Genomic DNA, 18,350 nt, shown 5'->3' with positions numbered 1-18,350 from the left:
GTTCTGTTTAAGGAAACCACATAATGATAATACGTAGTGCTAAAATATTGAGCAGGTATGAAACATTAGCACGAATTACAAGTAGGTTGGTTAGCAAATTATGCGTCCGAGATGATGAAGCAAACACAAAGTGCACTTAATAGGGGATAGGCTATAGGGAGGATAAAGATGTTTGGAACACGATAAGGAAGTCATGGTTCAGATGTAGGCGGAAGAGGCATGGCATAATTCTCCCATGCCTGTTCTAGCAGGAGGTGACCTTACAAATTACAGTTGATTGAATCATTTAGTTTTAACAAAGTGTTGCTTTATTATGCTACTTTAGTGAAAGATCTTGCATTATTGAGTGATTTAGTTACCGAATCATGGCAGAAGCTCAGCAGGCTCGGGTGCAGCAGGCAGTAGAGGAGATGGTACAGAGTCTGGAGAGGGATCACATCCGAAAAATGCAGGTAACATCACCACCAGGTGTGATCAGTAAATAAAATGGACACAAGACGTGTTGTCATCAGTGTAGTCTGGTACAAACTGCATGGTAAAAACCTCAGATTAGCTACTAGACTGTTGCTTGACCCAAGGGTGTAAGCACTGTTGGACCCTTAAGCAAAGCCATTAAGTCTTAATTGCAAGTCGCTTTGTATAAATGTGGTTCGATCCCCAGGTGGGGCGGTCCAGGTCCTTTTCTGTGTGAAGTTTGCATATTCTCCCCGTGTCTGTGTGGGTTTCCTTCTCAAACAGAACCTGTCTGGCAGTGTGAAGTAGGTCCAAAAACAAGCAGTCACTGAAAATGCCAAATACATAAATATTCCGCTAACACACCAGTGCTGGACTTTGGATTCTGGACTCTCTGAGTTCGAATCTCAGCTCAGCTACCGGTCACTATTGGCCACTAGTCTGCTGGGTGGGAAAAGACAGGACTAAAAAAAGGAACAGGGTCTTTGTGGCTGTGTAAGGACCCTGGTTCGTGGTCCCCAATAATACAATACAAACTGCTTCTTTTTTTCTACAAGCATGTGGCTAAACCATTCTTTCATTCATCCACAGTGCTCATGCATACTCAGGACACTGACTTTTGTGATGAGGTTGTTATATGATCCTGGTCTTCCAGATCTGGCCGTGACTTCCACAGTTCTACCATTTATGTACCCAAAACATCTGGATGTCTGAGCTGTGTGAATGTTTTTCAGGGTCGGATGTTCCGGTGCAGCGCCGAATGCTGCGAGCGCTCGACGGATTCCATGAACCAGGTGCATCAGTGTATAGAACGCTGCCACACCCCTCTAGCTCAAGCACAGGGACTGGTTACGACCGAGCTGGAGAAGTTTCAGGTGGGTTTGTACAGCGCAGGTAGAACCAGGGTGATGCATGATTGCTGCACATGTAGACCTACTGTGCATGTTTAATGCTGTGAAAAAGTTTCACCACAGTAATATGTCACAGATCATCAGACTGCTTCAAATATTAGACAAAGACCCGAGTAAACACAAACTGAGGGGGAAAAGTGAAAAAGTAATTGCCCCCTTAAGCCACTATATCAACCAGTTAACCAAATTCAGTGAACAACTGGGTTTCATTTCACTAGCCACACCTGGAACATTGAAACATCTATTAAATAGAACCTGCCTGGCAGTGTGAACAAGGTTAGAAGGTCTAAAAACAAGCTGGAAAGGCTAACGAAGCCATTTCTAAGGCTCTGGGACTCCAGCGAACCACACTGAGAGCCACTATCCACAAATGGAGGAACTTAAAACAGTCAAAAGCATCAAAAATGCATCTATGATACATCCACAGGGTCACTAAAGAACCCAGATGATCATTTAAAGATCTGCAGACCTCACTTGCCTCAGCTGAGGTCAATGTACACACGATTCCAAAGAAGGACAGATGCTGGGCAAAAATGACAAATGGCAAGGCGGGGCTTTGGTCCGCTCCACACCCCAGCTTAACCAATCACGACTGTGTAGACGTCCGGGATTCGAACCCAGATCTCAGCTTGTTTAATAGGCCGCTGCACCACCTGAGTGTATGTTTGTTTAAAGCCTAGTGGTTAAGATACTGGACTAGTAATCAATGGGTCGCTGGTATAAGCCCCACCACTGCCAGGTTGCCACTGTTGGACCCTTGAGCAAGGCCCTTATCCCTCAATAGCTTAGACAGTATACTATCACACTACTGTAAGTCTTTTTGGATAACAGCGTCTGCTAAATGCTGAACACATAAATGTAAAACCAGCACCTCTGATGAGCGCTGCTCTCTTTCAGGACCGTCTGAAGCGCTGCACCATGCACTGTAACGATAAAGCCAAAGACCTGTTCGATTCGGGGGCGAAGGAGGCGGCGGTGCGCTCCCTGATGGAGAAGTGCGTGGGCAGCTGTGTGGACGAGCACCTGAGCCTGTTACCCAGCATGACCCGGCGTCTGAAGGAGAGCCTGGACTCTATACCGCAGTGAACGCGCCGCTCGTACAGTCGGTGATGGACCCGCCGGAGCATGGACGGAGGGGTCTGGGGTCTCCGTGAAGGACCGAGTGATCTGTACTGACTGATCCGTCGTTACCTCAACCATGTGTTTTTGTACGGACAATAAAAATATGAAAAATGACGCCTATTATTATTTTTAAATGTAGTTTCTCCTCAGCGCATCACATTTGCCTTCAGGATCTGTTAAAAACTTCTACTTACATTACTGGAATAGTAATCAGATGGTTGCCAGTTCAAGTCCCTGTTGAACCCCTGAGCAAGGCTCTAACTCTGAAGTACATGTTGCTTTAATGCCATATATGTAAAAACAATGGGGAGGCAGTTGTAGCCTAGTGGTTAAGGTACTGGACTAGTACTTAAAAGGTCGCTGGTTTATGCCCCACCACTGCCAGGTTACCACTGTTGGGCCCTTGAGCAAGGCCCTTAACCCTCAATTGCTTAGACCACATACTGTCTGTAATGTAAGTTGCTTTGGATGAAAGCGTCTGCTAAGTGCTGCAAATGTAAATGTATTAACTACTTCAGCCTGATCAAGGTCACGGTGGCTTCAAAATGATCCTACACAGAGGCAGCCGTGCATGTTTTTGGAAGGTAGGTAAAAACTTAGTACCTAGGCATGAGGAGAACATGCCAAATCCTCATATGCAGTGACCTGTAATAAGGTTTAAACTCAGGACTCTGAGGCTGTTTTACCTGCTGGCTGGTTTATTCTCATTATTTAAATTTACGGCATTTAGCAGATACTTTTACAGTCTAAGCTATTGAGGGTTAAGGGCCTTGCTTAAGGGCCCAGCAGTGGCAACCTGGCAGTGGTGGGGTTTGAACCGGCAACCTTCTGATTACTAGTCCAGTACCTTAACCACTAGGCTACAACTGCCCTAAATAATAATCAATTTAAAAAAAATGAATGATCTGGCGCCCAGTTTTGCATGTTCTTTCAGTGTCTGTGTGAGTTTCCTCCCAGTTTTTGAAAAAGGCAGTAGGTCGCCTCACAATGAGAAGGTCCTGGGTTCGATTCCCAGGTCCTTTCTATGTGGAGTTTGCATGTTCTCCACGTGTCTGTGTTGGTTTCCTTCGGGTGCTCCAGTTTCCTTTCGGCATTTGGCAGACGCTTTTATCCAAAGTTTACAGTCTAAGCACTTGAGGGTTAAGGGCCTTGCTCAAGGGCCCAGCAGTGGCAACCTGGCAGTGGTGGGGTTTGAACCGGCAACCTTCTGATTACTAGTCCAGTACCTTAACCACTAGGCTACAGCTGCCCTAAATAATAATAAATAATCTGGCGCTTGATATAGGGTTTTGCATGTTCTCTCAGGTTCCTCCCACCTTCTGAAAAAGGCTGTAGGTCGCCTCACAGCGAGAAGGTCCTGGGTTCGATTCCCAGGTCCTTTCTATGTGGAGTTTGCATGTTCTCCCTGTGTCTGTGTTGGTTCCCTTCTGGTCCTCCAGTTTCCTTTCGGCATTTGGCAGATGCTTTTATCCAAAGCGACTTAGTGTACAGCACTTGAGGGTTAAGGGCCTTGCTCAAGGGCCCAGCAGTGGAAACCTGGCAGTGGTGGGGCTTGAACCAGCAACCTTCTACTTACTAGTCTAGTATCTTAACCACTAGGCTACAGCTGCCCATAGTCCAAAGACATGCAGTCAGGTTAATTGAAGCTGATTGAAATTGTCCCGTGATGGACTGGCGAACTGGCCCAATGAATTGGACACCTGGTCAGGGTCTCAATGGAAGACAGAGTAAATGAACAGGTTGCTGCGTGCAGTGATGAAAACCAGTGTTTTTTTTTTTATCTGCATGACTTTATTTTGGTCCAAAATGTTTCTTATTTACACTTAACAAGGAAACTTTCATTTTTTTGTGCATTAATATTGACATTTAAGTTTAATCAGACTGAGTAACGACGGATAATCGGTCAGAATGGACGCTGGTGTGATCGGACAGGACCGGAACGGATCTGCACTTAAAAAAAAAAAAAAAGGAAAACGGAGCTTTATAAAAAGCCAGCACCAGTTCGTTTCGACAGTACGAACACTGAATAAATAGGAATGCCCGGCAAAATGAACACCATACAGGGTTACTGAAAAATAATAATAATACAATAAAAAAAGGAAAACGTTCATACAAAGCAGAATTAACAAGAGAGAAAAGTAGTGACGCGACTCGCACTCACTGTGTCTTTCACCCTGAACTGCAGCAAAACCACCAAATAAAAAAAAGCTAAAAAATTAATAAACTCAAATAAAACCATAAAGCATAAAAAAATGCAGTAAAAGTTTTTAAATGATGGGAAATGATTTGATTGATTGTAGCTCATACTGGAGGGGTCACGATCCGCCCCGGGAGCTGCTCTCGGGATCGCCGGTGTCCGCACGGCGCTCCGGCGAGGGTGAGGTGTACAGGAAGTTACAGCAGACGTACAGCGGGAAGGACAGGAGACGACTGTCCAGGTTCATCACCACGTACTCCTACCAAAACCAAGAGATGATAGGATTGTCAGTCCATCGCAGGGCAGACATACACACACACACCCATGTCCAGAGTGTGTTCATGCCTTGCCAGATGGAATTATTGGACTTTCACCCTGTTCTTCAATGGTCAGGACCCCCACAGGACCACCACAGTGCAGGTATTATTTAGGTGGTGGATGATTCTCAGCACTGCAGTGACACTGACATGGTGGTGGTGTGTTAGTGTGTGTTGTGCTGGTATGAGTGGATCAGACACAGCAGCGCTGCTGGACTTTTTAAACACCGTGTCCACTCACTGTCCACTCTATTAGACACTCCTACCTAGTCGGTCCACCTTGTAGATGTAAAGTCAGAGACGATCGCTCATCTATTGCTGCTGTTCGAGTCGCTCATCTTCTAGACCTTCATCAGTGGTCACAGGACGCTGCCCACGGGGCTATTTTTGGTTGGTGGACTATTCTCAGTCCAGCAGTGACAGTGAGGTGTTTAAAAACTCCAGCAGCGCTGCTGTGTCTGATCCACTCATTCCAGCACAACACACACTAACACACCTAAATAATACCTGCTCTGTGTTGGTCCTGTGGGGGTCCTGACCATTGAAGAACAGCATGAAAGGGGGCTAACAAAGCATGCAGAGGAACAGATGGACTACAGTCAGTAATTGTAGAACTACAAAGTGCTTCTATATGGTAAGTGGAGCTGATAAAATGGACAGTGAGTGTAGAAACAAGGAGGTGGTTTTAATGTTATGGCTGATCAGTGTTTATTGGTTTGACTTTGTAGATGTTTGTTGTGTGATGATGAACCTGATCTTTCTCCAGAGTGAGGAGCTGATATCCTGTAGATCGACTGCAGATCAGCTTCCCGCTGCTGTCAAACGACGCCAGTCGTAACCTGTTCACCAACACGAGAAAAGAAAAGGACGTTTTAAATGAGGAAATACAGAATAACAACACTTTAAAAATAATAATAAAATAAGGAAGGCGAGTAAAAGGCAGGGCGGCATGGTGGCTTGGTGGGTAGCACTGTCGCCTTACAGCAAGAAGGTCCTGGATTTGATCCCTAGGCGGGGCGGTCTGGGTCCTTTCTGTGCGGAGTTTGCATGTTCTCCCCGTGTCTGCGTGGGTTTCCTCCGGGAGCTCCGGTTTCCTCCCACAGTGCAAAAACATGCAGTCAGGACATGGAGACACTGAATTGCCCTGTAGGTGAATGGCTGTGTGTGTGTGTGTGTGTGTGTGTGTCTGCCCTGCGATGGACTGGCACCCCGTGTGATTTCGCTCTTTAAGAATCGTACCTGAACGCGAGGTGGCGTCGAGGCTGCAGGCTGACGGCGCCCCCGCACGGCTGGCTGAGCGTATTCCTCTTGAAGACGATGAAGCGGTTGGTGTAGGTGACGAGCAGATCGAACCCGTAATTGAATCCCGTCCACCTCCAGCAGTACTGTAAGGAAAGGATGACGTTAGATCACGTCGCTTCCCGTCGCGGCGTTCGACCCCACGGCTTTTAGGTCACTGGTCACTCACATCTCCGTCTTTGTTCAGCTTCCTGCCACACCGCATGCTGTTCCGCTCAAATTCGTCCCTGTTCGCCTCTTGTGGTCTAACACACAGACGCAATCAGTAGATCAAAAATCTTATCAGTGCTGGAACCGGTTTAAGATCCAGGATTTGTGAGGTTTTGGGTTCGAGCGCGCTCACCCGTTGTCGTTGTCGTGTTCCGTGCGCAGCATAGTGAACCACTGCTGCTTATATATCCTGAATAACCAGTCTGAGCAGAGGAACAGACACACAGAGACACTCCAATAAGCAGCTAAAGGGTTTAGAATGACAAAAACTGAGCCCAAATATGGGTGTCACATATGAGCACACCTCTTAAGACCCGAGTTTTGATTAACTTATGCATCATCATCTTGGTTTTACCTTATTTATTGTCTGGTACTTTAGATGGCAGACAAAAGTGTCCACTAATGAGGACAACAGGTCTTATGCCTGGTTCACACTACACGATGTTTGCCCTAATTTTCGCTCGGCGACTGGTCGGCGCTAGATTTGCCGGCTCGGGAGCAACTCGACGATCGAAACTCGGCTCTCAATCGCTGTGTGTGAACTACTCAACAACTCGATCTGAGCGGCTCGCTGAGCGCCAGATATCTGGATCTGAGTTGCCCGACTGGCAGTGAGTGCTATGTCGAACAGCCAATGAGAACGCAAGATACAGTGTGAGGGGAAACGCAGGGGAGGAGTGTAAAAATGTGGGACAGGGGTATAATATCGTTTATATCAGAATACATCAGCACACACACACAAGTTTTACAGTATTTCTGACCTTCTGCATTGCAAAAAATATTTATTAACCTCAACTCACTATAGAACAATCCATGCTGCTCCTATTTTTCCTCCTTGATCAGCACACAAACTTTGATCGCTCGCTACTTGTTGACGTGCACTTTTGGACGCGGTATCATTAAACCCCTCGTCACTTCTTGCATTTGTTTTCGTGACAGAACGTAGTTTGGGAGAGCAGAGGAGCTCGCCTGCGATTCCAGTTGGTGATAGATGGTGTAGTGTGTGACCCCCTATCACCGATCAGTCGTGTAGTGTGAACCTGGCATAAGTTGAGCAGAACTGAGCAAAACGTAACGTCCTCGTATGTGACCGCCGGGTCTCGAGAGGTTTTAACGTCTTACCAGGTGGAATGATGTTGTCCTTCTCCAGGATCCGTGCTGATGCCAGGTCGTTGATGATGTACTGCAGGCGAATGTGTCTGAAGACGGGGGTGAAGGGCGAACCCTGATCGGTGCACAGGAACGGCTCCTCCTCCTTCAGTTCTGTACTTATAACACACACGTTCGGTTTTGGCTGAGATTTGCTGAAGCTGCGGTGGTTTAAGTGCTGGACTATTAATCCCTAGGTCAAGGGTTGAAGCCCCACCAACACTGAGGTTTGCTTGAGGAGCACTAGCAAGGGCGCTCTAGCAACTAGCAACACCACTACTGAGACCTACACAGACAGAACTGGCTGTGCCTGAGGGAGGGCAGGCTTGAGGAATTCATAATTGCTGCTGCAATAGCGGCCTCTGCTATGGAGATGGTGAATAATGGAGATCAGTGCGTGACTCTCCATACGTGATACTGATCCTCGTGCAGGTGAAAAGAAGCGGTTGGCTACAGCACATGAGTCTGCAGCAGCACAGGAGTATTGATGAGACAGTAGGGGTCGCTGTTTCAGCAGCATTTAGCAGACGCTTTATAGTAGTAGTGGCATTGTACAGTCTGAGCAACTGAGTGCCTTGCTCAAGGGTCCAACAGCACCAACCTGGCAGTGTGGGGCTTGAACCAACAACCTTTTAATGACTAGTCCAACACCCTAACCATCTGTATTTCATTGAGAAAGTGTAACTATATACAAACAAACCGCTTCTTCTTTTACAGAGCCACGTGTCTGCATCGACTAGAAGCTGCTTGATGGGACCGTCCCAGGACGGATTGAGCTGCAGGAACATCCACTGTATCATCACAAAACACAAAACACAAAACACAAACAAATTTATTTATTTATTAGGATTTTAACGTCATGTTTTACACCGGTTACATTCATGACAGGAACGGTAGTTACTCATTACACAAGATTCATCATTCACGTTTTATATCAAACACAGTCATGAACAATTTAGTATCTCCAGTTCATCTCACACACACGTCTTTGTACTGTGGGAGGAAACCGGAGCTCCCGGAGGAAACCCACACAGACACGGTGAGAACATGCAAACTCCACACAGATAAAAAATAAGAAAAACGGAAGCTAAAACAACATCGCATATAAATTCTTCACAGGATTTATGGAAACTACATTGCACATCTGTGAATATTTACTATCTGTCTGTCTGTCTATCTCTATCTATCCATCTACCTGTCTGTCCTATCTATCTGTCTATGTCTGTCTGTCTGTCTGTCTGTCTATCTATCTATCTACCTGTCTGTCTGTCTGTCTGTCCTATCTATCTGTCTGTCTATGTCTGTCTGTCTATCTATCTACCTGTCTGTCCTATCTATCTGTCTGTCTATGTCTGTCTGTCTGTCTGTGTCTAATCTATCTGTCTGTCTATGTCTGTCTGTCTATCTATCTATCTACCTGTCTGTTTGTCTGTCTGTCTTTCTGTCTATCTTTTTATTTTACGTCTTTAAACCGTCTCCTAGTATCACCTTTTTCAGAGCGGTGTAAACGTCCATCTCCACCTGCATGACGAACAGGTCGGACGACTGAATCAGCTGTTCGATGATCTCAACCCTTTAAAAAACACAAAGCGGTTAAAATGACCGTCCAGAACATCCAACATTCAGAAGAGAAACTAAACGAGCAGATACCCGAGTTCCTTCATCAGCTCCACGTTCTGGTGGGTCATCAGATTGTTCATGAGCCACTCCAGACACCTGAAAAAACCACAAACTGTCAGAAGAACGTCACGGAGAACAAAATGCAAACGATGGAACGCGGAGAGGAACTGACTTCTTAGTGACCGAGTCGAGGCCGTACAGGTTAGCAGCGGCGTAGTAACCGCACACCGTCTTCACGCTGATGTTCTCCTTCATGGTTTCTCCACACTGCTGGATCAGACCGTCCTGCACCAACACAAACAACTATTTTACCCTCAGTTAATCATTTCCAATTCCCTTGGAAGCACACCTTCATTATTACCTGCCAGTGGTGGGATCTCACATGACCACCTCACAATCTCCCCACTAGTGTAAATGCCCAGACTAGTCCTGGAGGTGGCATGTTGAATGAGCAGCGAGTAGAACCCTAATCCAACCGTCCCTCCCTGTGTCTGTTCGACACCCGAAATCCCTCCTGCTTGCCTGGTCTTGTCTACCTGGTATTATCGTAGATATATGAACTCCCCACCGGATTCCTCATAACTGCTGCAATTACGCCCTCTGGTGGCTGATCGATGGCACTGCATTAAGAGATTGGTGAGTGACTCTCCATGCGCAATACGGATCTCCGTTCAGTACTGCACATGAGTTGGAGGGGGCGTGTGTTAGTCACGACCCTGAAGGTCTGCATCAGTAGAGGTAAAGTAGGATCAGGGAATTGGATATGACTCAATTTAGAGGAAATTTGGGTGACGATGCTTAAGAAAAAATACAATCGGGGGGTCTGCAGCACTGACCAGCTGGAGCATGCAGGCAGCAGCCAGGATACTGACGACACTGCTGGGCTTGATCAGAACGTCATCTCTGTAGAGGGAGCCGAACACCACCTGCAGAGCTACACACACACACACACACACACACACACACTTTTTAGATATAATATAAAGTCTTGGGTTAGATTAGGTCTAGGTCAGGGGTGTAGAAAATATGCAAACATGCAAATTAAACATACCCACTTCCCTATAAACATTTTCCCGGTGCACCTGATCTTCTGCGTTTGCCTGTCTAGTTTTTTTTGCCGTGTTTATCAAAACCTCTGGAACGTTAACGTAGGTGTTGTGTTAATGTTTTGAGTGGGGGGGGGGGGAAGACGGGGAGAGTTTTAAATTTGTTTTATGTGAGAGCGCCACCCTGAGTTTAAGCAGTTTTTTAAAATACCTCATGAGCCGTTTCAAAAATGGTAACGGCTACAAGGTTGGACACCCCTGGTCTACTGGTGTTGGATAAAAAAGGCCTGGCTTCCAGTTCATGCTTGCTCTCCCTTTTGGTTATGCTGTAATAATTAGGAGTGTCAGAGTCTAAAGCTACTCTCTGCAAAACTGACATTTTACTCTTAATGATTCACATTTTAACTTCATCTTCTGTTGTTTTACCAAGAGGTTAAAGACTGCAAATCGAGACTGCTGTGCCAACAACGCTGCTCCTGCTAGATGTGACGGGTACCTGGCTTGTTTGCACCAAAAATGTCAAGAAATCACAGACAAATGAAGAAATCCGATATTTTTTCCTAGTTATAACTTTAAGTTTCACTTAATTGTGTGTATGTATCTTCCTCTTTCGGCTTTTTTCCCTTTTTCAGGGGTCGCCACAGCGAGTCATCCTCATGATCGCTCATTGATTTGGCACAATTTTTACGCCGGATGCCCTTCCTGACACAACCCTCCCTAATTTATCCGGGCTTGGGACCGGCACTACAATGCACTAGTGCATCTAGCGGCTAGGTATCTTTAGGACAATTCAGTGTTTCCAATTAACCTGGTGGCATGTTTTTGGACTGTGGGAGGAAACCGGAGTACCCGGAGGAAACCCACGCGGACACGGGGAGAACATGCAAACTCCGCACAGAAAGGACCCGGACCGCCCCACCTGGGGATTGAACCCAGGACCTTCTAGTTGTGAGGCGACAGTGCTACCCACTAAGCCACCGTGCCGCCCATAATTGTGTGTATGTATGATTTGTGTAAATGCTATTCACTCAAATGATCCTCCAGGCCGCCCGAGGAGGATGGAGGTCCCTGCTGAGTCTGGTTCCCCTCTCAAGGTTTCTTCCTGTAATTTTAAGGGAGTTTTTCCTTGCCACTGTCGCCCTCGGCTTGCTCAACAGGGGGTTTTTGGTCTGTTGGTCCTGGATTCTGTAAAGTTGCTTTGAGACAATGTCTATTGTAAAAAGTGCTATATAAATAAAACTGACGACTTGAATTCATTCCAAACTGCTAAGATAAAAGAAACATCAGTCCCACGTCCCACTCATAATGTTTGCTGCTCTCAGATAAAACATGAGCTGTCTTAATCCTCAAGAAACGCAATGACTGATGGGTAAATTGTACTGTCGCCTCACAGTAAGAAAGTTTGTTTATTAGGATTTTACCGTCATGTTTTTACACTTTGGTTACATTCATGACAGGAACTGTAGTTACTCATTACACAAGATTCATCAGTGCACAAGTTTTAATATCAAATACAGTCGTGGACAATTTTGTATCTCCAGTTCACCTCACTCGCACGTCTTTGGACTGTTGGAGGAAACCGGAGCTCCCGGAGGAAACCCACACAGACATGGGGGGAACATGCAAACTCCACACAGAAAGGACCCGGACCGCCCCACCTGGGAAACGAACCCAGGACCTTCTTGCTGTGAGGTGACAGTGCTACTCACAGAGCCACAAGACATGCTATGATTGATGGGTACATTTCCTATCTAGTGATGAACTGTTACTCATGGCTCACTCCCTTCCTGAACACTGAACTGAACATGGTTTGGAATCAAACTCAAAATGTCCAAATTCGCAGTATAGTCCCCTTCACTACTACAGGGAACCACTGGGGTGATTGGAGTGCACCTTAGGATTCACGCTGTGGTGTTGGGAGCCTCCAGCTCGTGTTACTTCCAGTATAACAGGACACTGGTTGACTCAGAGCTTCTCGAACATTCTTACCTTCGATGTCAATGTTGTGATCGGGGATCTCCAGTTCGATCACCATCATGTTGGACTCCTTCCATGAGCCGCTGAACATGCTGGAGAAGTAGCCCGACTACACAGAAACGAGGGAGAGGAAGAGAAGAAATGAAATGCTCTGTAATGAGGATGCTTGAATGAAATACAGCCAGTAAAATCAGTGTGGTGGAAAAAACCCTTATGTTTTTTATTTCGTTTTAATTAATCGCACTGACAGAGTCTCACATAGAGACTTGGGAAGTGTGATAAGAAGGAAAGAAAATTATCACTCTTTATTCATCAGTGAGCCTGTAAGACAGCAGAAGATTCCACCGTTAACAGAGATTTCTTAGCTAGAACAGGAACTGGTCTAACATACAAATCCAGTAACATTCCATAATAGCAGTATTCTTAGAATTTTGGAATATGACTACTGGCAAGCATACCTTAAATATATCTACACATCCTAAGTTGTAATAATACTACTAGAGTAAATAAACATTTTCTCCCACACCAGATAACTATAAAAAAAAAAAAAAAACTGCCCTGACATGACTGATCAAGCTGAACCCGCACTAAACATCCTCACACACACACACAAATAAAGTTTCAGCGCTTAATAAAAAGTAAAACGAGTTTCTACCTGACACAGATAAACTTTGTGCAGGTTCCACTCCTGTCCGAGGGCACGGATCCGGATGTCGCTGTTCTCTCCGTTCAGAAACAGAGTCTGGTAGATGTACTTGGAGGTGCTCTTCAGCTTCTTCCTAAAATGTTAAAGAGAAAAATGTCACAAGGGTTCCAAAACCATAGTTTTTGTACGTTAATAACAGCCAATAATATATTTTTAAATCAACACAGCACACAGTTCACGTTTTCTCCTCCTTGTTGCTAATAAAACGTTAAACTCAGAGAACTGTGACGTGTTACCTGCAGGGTGTATCCAGCACACTGTCCTCCTCCTCTGGTTCACTATCACAATCGCAGCTCGAGGCTCGTTTCCTCTTCTTACAGGAGCAGCTGTGTGCGGTTCCGGCGCAGTGAGGCTGGACGGGCTCGTCGAGGCGATGCGGCGTCTGGAAGCGGCTCCCGAGGGCCCCCATCTTTCACCAGCCTAACGACACACACAGAACCAGATACTCATCATGTGGGATCACAAACTAGACCAACCAGCTGAATAACTGCATCTCTTATTGAATGATATAGTTTTATTAATTTTATATTTAGAAGAATGCCTTTATTTATATATAAAATATATATATACACACACACACACACCGATCAGCCATAACATTAAAACCACCTTCTTGTTTCTACACTCACTGTCCATGTTATCAGCTCCACTTACCATATAGAAGCATTTTGTAGTTCTACAATTACTGACTGTAGTCCACTTGTTTCTCTGCATGCTTTGTTACCCCCATTCATGCTGTTCTTCAGTGGTCAGGACCCCCACAGGACCCCCACAGGACCCCCACAGAGCAGGTATTATTCAGGTGGTGGATCATTCTCAGCACTGCAGTGACACTGACCTGGTGGTGGTGTGTTAGTGTGTGTTGTGCTGGTATGAGTGGATCAGACACAAACGTGTCCACTCACTGTCCACTCTATTAGACACTCCTACCTGGTTGGTCCACCTTGTAGATGTAAAGTGAGAGATGATCGCTCATCTATTGCTGCTGTTTGAGTCGGTCATCTTCTAGACCTTCATCAATGGTCACAGGATGCTGTTGGCTGGATGTTTTTGGTTGGTGGACTATTCTCAGTCCAGCAGTGACAGTGAGCAAAAACTCCAGCAGCGCTGCTGTGTCTGATCCACTCATACCAGCACAACACACACTAACACACCACCACCATGTCAGTGTCACTGCAGTGCTGAGAATGATCCACCACCTAAATAATACCTGCACTGTGGTGGTCCTGTGGGGGTCCTGACCATTGAAGAACAGGGTGAAAGGGGGTAACAAAGCATGTAGAGAAACAGATGGACTACAGTCAGTAATTGTAGAACTACAAAGTGCTTCTATATGGTAAGTGGAGCTGATAAAATGGACAGTGAGTGTAGAAACAAGGAGGTGGTTTTAACGTTATGACCATTCTCCCTACTGTTCCCCACTGTTTAACCACTGCTTTATCCTGATCAGGGTCATGGTGGGTCCGGTTTCTCCAGAATCTCTGCTCTCTTAGAAAGACAAGATTTTGGTGCATGGCAAAAAGTGGACAAATAAATAAATGAAAATGATTTTAAATTCTTGTATTTAAGGTTTGTTTGGGTTCTCCAAAAAAGACAATCACCCAAAACGGGGAGATGGCATGGTGGGTAGCACTGTCACCTCACAGCAAGACGGTCCTGGGTTCGATTCCTAGGTGGTTCTATTCCTACCACATAATTTATTTAACCACTGTTAAATAAGCTTGATCAGATCTTTGGCTTCTACGTGAAGTAAAAGTAAAATCTAATCAATTAAACAATCACTGTGTTGTTATGATGGAGTCACAGTGTTCCGTACAGCAGAATTTCATTTAGTTTTATACGAATTATATTCAGGATAATAATACAATATATATATATTACAATTAAATATAATCTCTAATCTTTGTCGGTCCAGAAAAAAACTAGACACTTTGACTCCAAATAATACAAACTTTAATAACAAAAACAACTGTACGGAACACTGTGAGACGACTGTACAGACCAGAATATGAGCAGTTACTCTGCTTATTACCAAGTCAGCACCAGATTATTTAATAAACATGCAAAACAGAAGCACTGTTACACATTATCATGTCAAATAAAGATAAATAAAGATAAATAAAGATAAATAAAGCGTTTTTAGTGTTACATTTCTTACCTGACAAAAAACTGGGCGATAAAAACAAGTCAGGAATCTCCTCACTTGGTCCAATCAGACACAGAACCGCTTCAGCTGCCGTTTATTCACTACAAAATAACACTTTCCTTTCATTTATAACAGCATTATGTCATTAATATTCATTTATATTAATGTTTGCATGTGTAATAGATTAAAGGTGCGGTAATATCGAACAATAACAAACACCAAACACAAGTGTTTCTCTCTTAAGTACATGAACCGTTCACTGAACTGTGCTGCCACCCACTGACCCGGAGAGCGTCCCAATACTTTTGGTTTATTTATTTATTTATTTATTAGGATTTTAACATCATATTTTACACTTTGGTTACATTCATGACAGGACAGGTAATTACTGCTTACACAAGATTCATCAGTTCAAATTTAATGTCAATTTTGTATCTCCAGTTCACCTCACTTGCACGTCTGGACTGAGGAAACACAAACAGACACGAGGAGAACATGCAAAATCCACACAGAAAGGACCCAGACCACTCCACAAAAGGATAGACCCCTTTCTACCCCTTTCTGTGGGTCACTGTGCCGCCACCGTGCCGCCCTTTTTGGTAAATCATTGATTCAACTTTATTAAGACTGATTTTAAAGTAACCAGGTCATTCATGCATGTTTTGGCAGGTAGGAAGAAACGGGAATACCTGAAAGAAATCTGTACAAACCAGGCTGTCAGATAACACCAGAATTTCAGCTTTTTAATAGTTTATCGAAGGCCCTTTCCTGTTCCAGCATTTATAAAGACATGAAGAAAAGCTCATGTTTAAAGAAGCTCCAGTGTCCTTCACAGAGCCCTGACCTCAGCACCACCCAACAGCTCTGGGATGAACTGAAACATCAACTGAGGCTTTCTCGACCAACATCAGTGCCCAGCCACACAAACACAATCATTTTTTTTACTGTATGGGCACAAATTCCCACAGACATAGCTCAATGACAAGTCTTTTGAGAAAGGTGGCTGTTTTATAGTTGGAAAGATCTGTTTGCCATCGCTTTATCCGAAGCTCTGACACGTGTGCAGTAGCCAACTCCATCTTTTCACCTGCACGAGGCGAGTTCATATGTTGATCAGCGTTGTGTATGGAGAGCCACACCCTGATCGGCATTATCCCTCGACTCTCTGCAACAATCAGCCAGCAGAGATCATAATTGCATCAGTTATGAGGTCCTGTTTTCGGCTCCCACTCTGTATGAACAACAGTCCAGCCGGATGGCAGAGATGAGATTCAAAACGACGAATCCCCACATATATCTTTACATTTACATTTTTAGCATTTAGCAGACGCCTTTATCCAAAGCGACTTACATTTCAGTTACAGTATACAGTCTGAGCAATTGAGGGTTAAGGGCCTTGCTCAAGGGCCCAACAGCAGCAACCTGGCAGTGGTGGGGCTTGAACCAGCAACCTTCTGGTTACTAGTCCAGTACCTTAACCACTAGGCTACGGCTTGCCCTGTATCTTTACCCTGTATCTTTACCCTGTTTGCTTTACCTACCCGACCTGCACACACATTATTTGTGACTATTTAAAAAATACAATCATCATTAAGTCCCTTATTTTGGAAAAGGTGGAGGGAAACATTAGTTTTACTTAGTATTACTTTTAAAAACTCATTCTCCACCAGATGCTGAAAACAAATATGTGATCATAAATGCAAACAATATCAGTAGAAACAACAGGACAATTTACAGTTTTCCAATTGCTGTAGTGTTTAATCTTCTGTAGCCATGTTTACGTTTGTTAATGTTTTTCATGGCGCTCGTTTAATCCAATCTATTGCAGTTGTGCTTTAAATATGGTGCTGTCTTTAGAATGCTTGGACCACAGTCAAGAAACCAAATGGGTACTTAGCTACAGTAGGGACTACTGGGATCATGGTATTAAAAACCAACCATACCAAGTACCATGCAGAGATAATTCTATCTCCTAGAGATCTGAGAGGTTTATTGTGTTTGGATTCTTCAAGTTCAAGCTCAGAGAAACAGTTAAAAGTATTAAAATGAATTCTATAGACCATCTTTATTCTCTATTTGAGACATGATACAACTCCAGGTTCGTTTGACTTGCAGTTTCACAGTGCCAGGGTTCCAAATATGCTTTTTGATTATTATTATTATTATAAGTAAATGAAACACTAACAAACCATTATATTTATTTGCTTTTCATTTGTCTTTATTATAAGCACGTTAAAACATAATATTAACGTTTATTAGCAGTAACTTAGTGGGCGTGGCTCTGTAACTACAACCAGCCAATGAACGACTAGAAAGCGGTCACGTTGTTTCCTGCTCGCTATCGGTTTGTTGTTTTCCCACCCGTTTACAGATGAATCCCGCCCTCCATCTGTGATTGGCTAGCTTTGACAATCAGGATTCTATGATTGGACAGTTAGAATAAGCAAAACGCAAGTAGGCCTATAGATCAGGACACCCGTTTAGGTGTTTTTTTCACACCCGTATTGGTTGTGTTTACAAACTTGAAACACTTTATTTACATTTAAAAATCAACATGATTTCCTACTTTTGACCAAATGTGCTGAATATACATGTTATATGTGATGGTAGAGCAGCACACGGGTAGATAATGGAATTAAATAGATGTAAATTACCAAAATAGTTCAAGTGCACTTGTGGCCAACAGCACATTTATTTTATCAATTGAATATATATTTATGGGACAGTGGTAGCCTAGTGGGTTGAGCTTTGGGCTATCAATTGAAAGGAGTTTGAATCCCAGCTCTGCCATGCAGCCACTGTAAAGGCCCTTAACCCTCTCTGCTCCAGGAGTGCTGTACAATGGCTGACCCTGCGCTCTGACCCAACTTCCAAACAAGCTGGGATATGCGAATAAATAATTGTCAATTTGAATACAAGTTGAATCTTGTGTAATGAGTAAGTACGTTTCTGTCATGAATGTAACCAAAGTGTGTAAAACATGACGTTAAAATCTTAATACATAAACAAACACATTACCCGGACCCACAGTGACCATGACCAGGACAAACCTCTCTGAATAAACCGAACCAGTACGCGAGTGCCCTCTGGTGGCTGTTAATGCCCGGATGTGCCGGAGAGTGGGCGTTCCCACAGTAGGCCGGACTCGTCGGAATACAGGTAGGAAATGTAAAGCCGAGCTCAGGTGGTGCTGGTGG

The 18,350-nt window shown here is 44.4% G+C and overlaps 2 protein-coding genes across 2 annotated transcripts; one reads left to right on the top strand and one right to left on the bottom strand.

Moving 5' to 3' along the window:
• The first annotated feature begins 230 nt into the window (after window positions 1–230).
• On the top strand, window positions 231–2,600 carry LOC134332960 (protein FAM136A). The gene is made up of 3 exons (XM_063014812.1): window positions 231–452; window positions 1,188–1,328; window positions 2,262–2,600. The coding sequence occupies exons 1-3, from the start codon at window positions 366–368 to the stop codon at window positions 2,448–2,450; spliced, it is 417 nt and encodes a 138-aa protein (XP_062870882.1). The 5' UTR covers window positions 231–365; the 3' UTR covers window positions 2,451–2,600.
• Window positions 2,601–4,739: 2,139 nt separating this feature from the next.
• gmcl1 (germ cell-less, spermatogenesis associated) lies at window positions 4,740–18,339 on the bottom strand. Its single transcript, XM_063013628.1, has 16 exons — window positions 18,204–18,339; window positions 15,166–15,254; window positions 13,244–13,427; window positions 12,957–13,080; window positions 12,314–12,410; window positions 10,115–10,212; window positions 9,451–9,563; window positions 9,309–9,374; window positions 9,147–9,231; window positions 8,359–8,449; window positions 7,632–7,772; window positions 6,643–6,712; window positions 6,469–6,544; window positions 6,240–6,385; window positions 5,752–5,839; window positions 4,740–4,942 (listed from the first exon to the last, which is right to left on the bottom strand). The coding sequence occupies exons 3-16, from the start codon at window positions 13,414–13,416 to the stop codon at window positions 4,802–4,804; spliced, it is 1,509 nt and encodes a 502-aa protein (XP_062869698.1). The 5' UTR covers window positions 13,417–13,427; window positions 15,166–15,254; window positions 18,204–18,339; the 3' UTR covers window positions 4,740–4,801.
• Window positions 18,340–18,350: the final 11 nt, after the last annotated feature.

Source organism: Trichomycterus rosablanca, chromosome 18, assembly GCF_030014385.1.
Source record: "Trichomycterus rosablanca isolate fTriRos1 chromosome 18, fTriRos1.hap1, whole genome shotgun sequence".
NCBI lineage: Eukaryota > Metazoa > Chordata > Actinopteri > Siluriformes > Trichomycteridae > Trichomycterus > Trichomycterus rosablanca.
This window is presented reverse-complemented; position numbering and strand designations above follow the sequence as displayed.

What these genes read in the sequence shown, in the direction of transcription:
- LOC134332960 (XM_063014812.1), top strand. Translation starts at nt 366, where the DNA reads ATGGCAGAAGCTCAGCAGGCTCGGGTGCAGCAGGCAGTAGAGGAGATG. An exon ending in ATCACATCCGAAAAATGCAG is followed by an intron (nt 453 to 1,187) that starts GTAACATCACCA and finishes AATGTTTTTCAG; the next exon opens with GGTCGGATGTTCCGGTGCAG. An exon ending in CCGAGCTGGAGAAGTTTCAG is followed by an intron (nt 1,329 to 2,261) that starts GTGGGTTTGTAC and finishes GCTCTCTTTCAG; the next exon opens with GACCGTCTGAAGCGCTGCAC.
- gmcl1 (XM_063013628.1), bottom strand. Translation starts at nt 13,416, where the DNA reads ATGGGGGCCCTCGGGAGCCGCTTCCAGACGCCGCATCGCCTCGACGAG. An exon ending in GTGCTGGATACACCCTGCAG is followed by an intron (nt 13,081 to 13,243) that starts GTAACACGTCAC and finishes TTAACATTTTAG; the next exon opens with GAAGAAGCTGAAGAGCACCT. An exon ending in TTTACACCGCTCTGAAAAAG is followed by an intron (nt 8,450 to 9,146) that starts GTGATACTAGGA and finishes GTGATGATACAG; the next exon opens with TGGATGTTCCTGCAGCTCAA.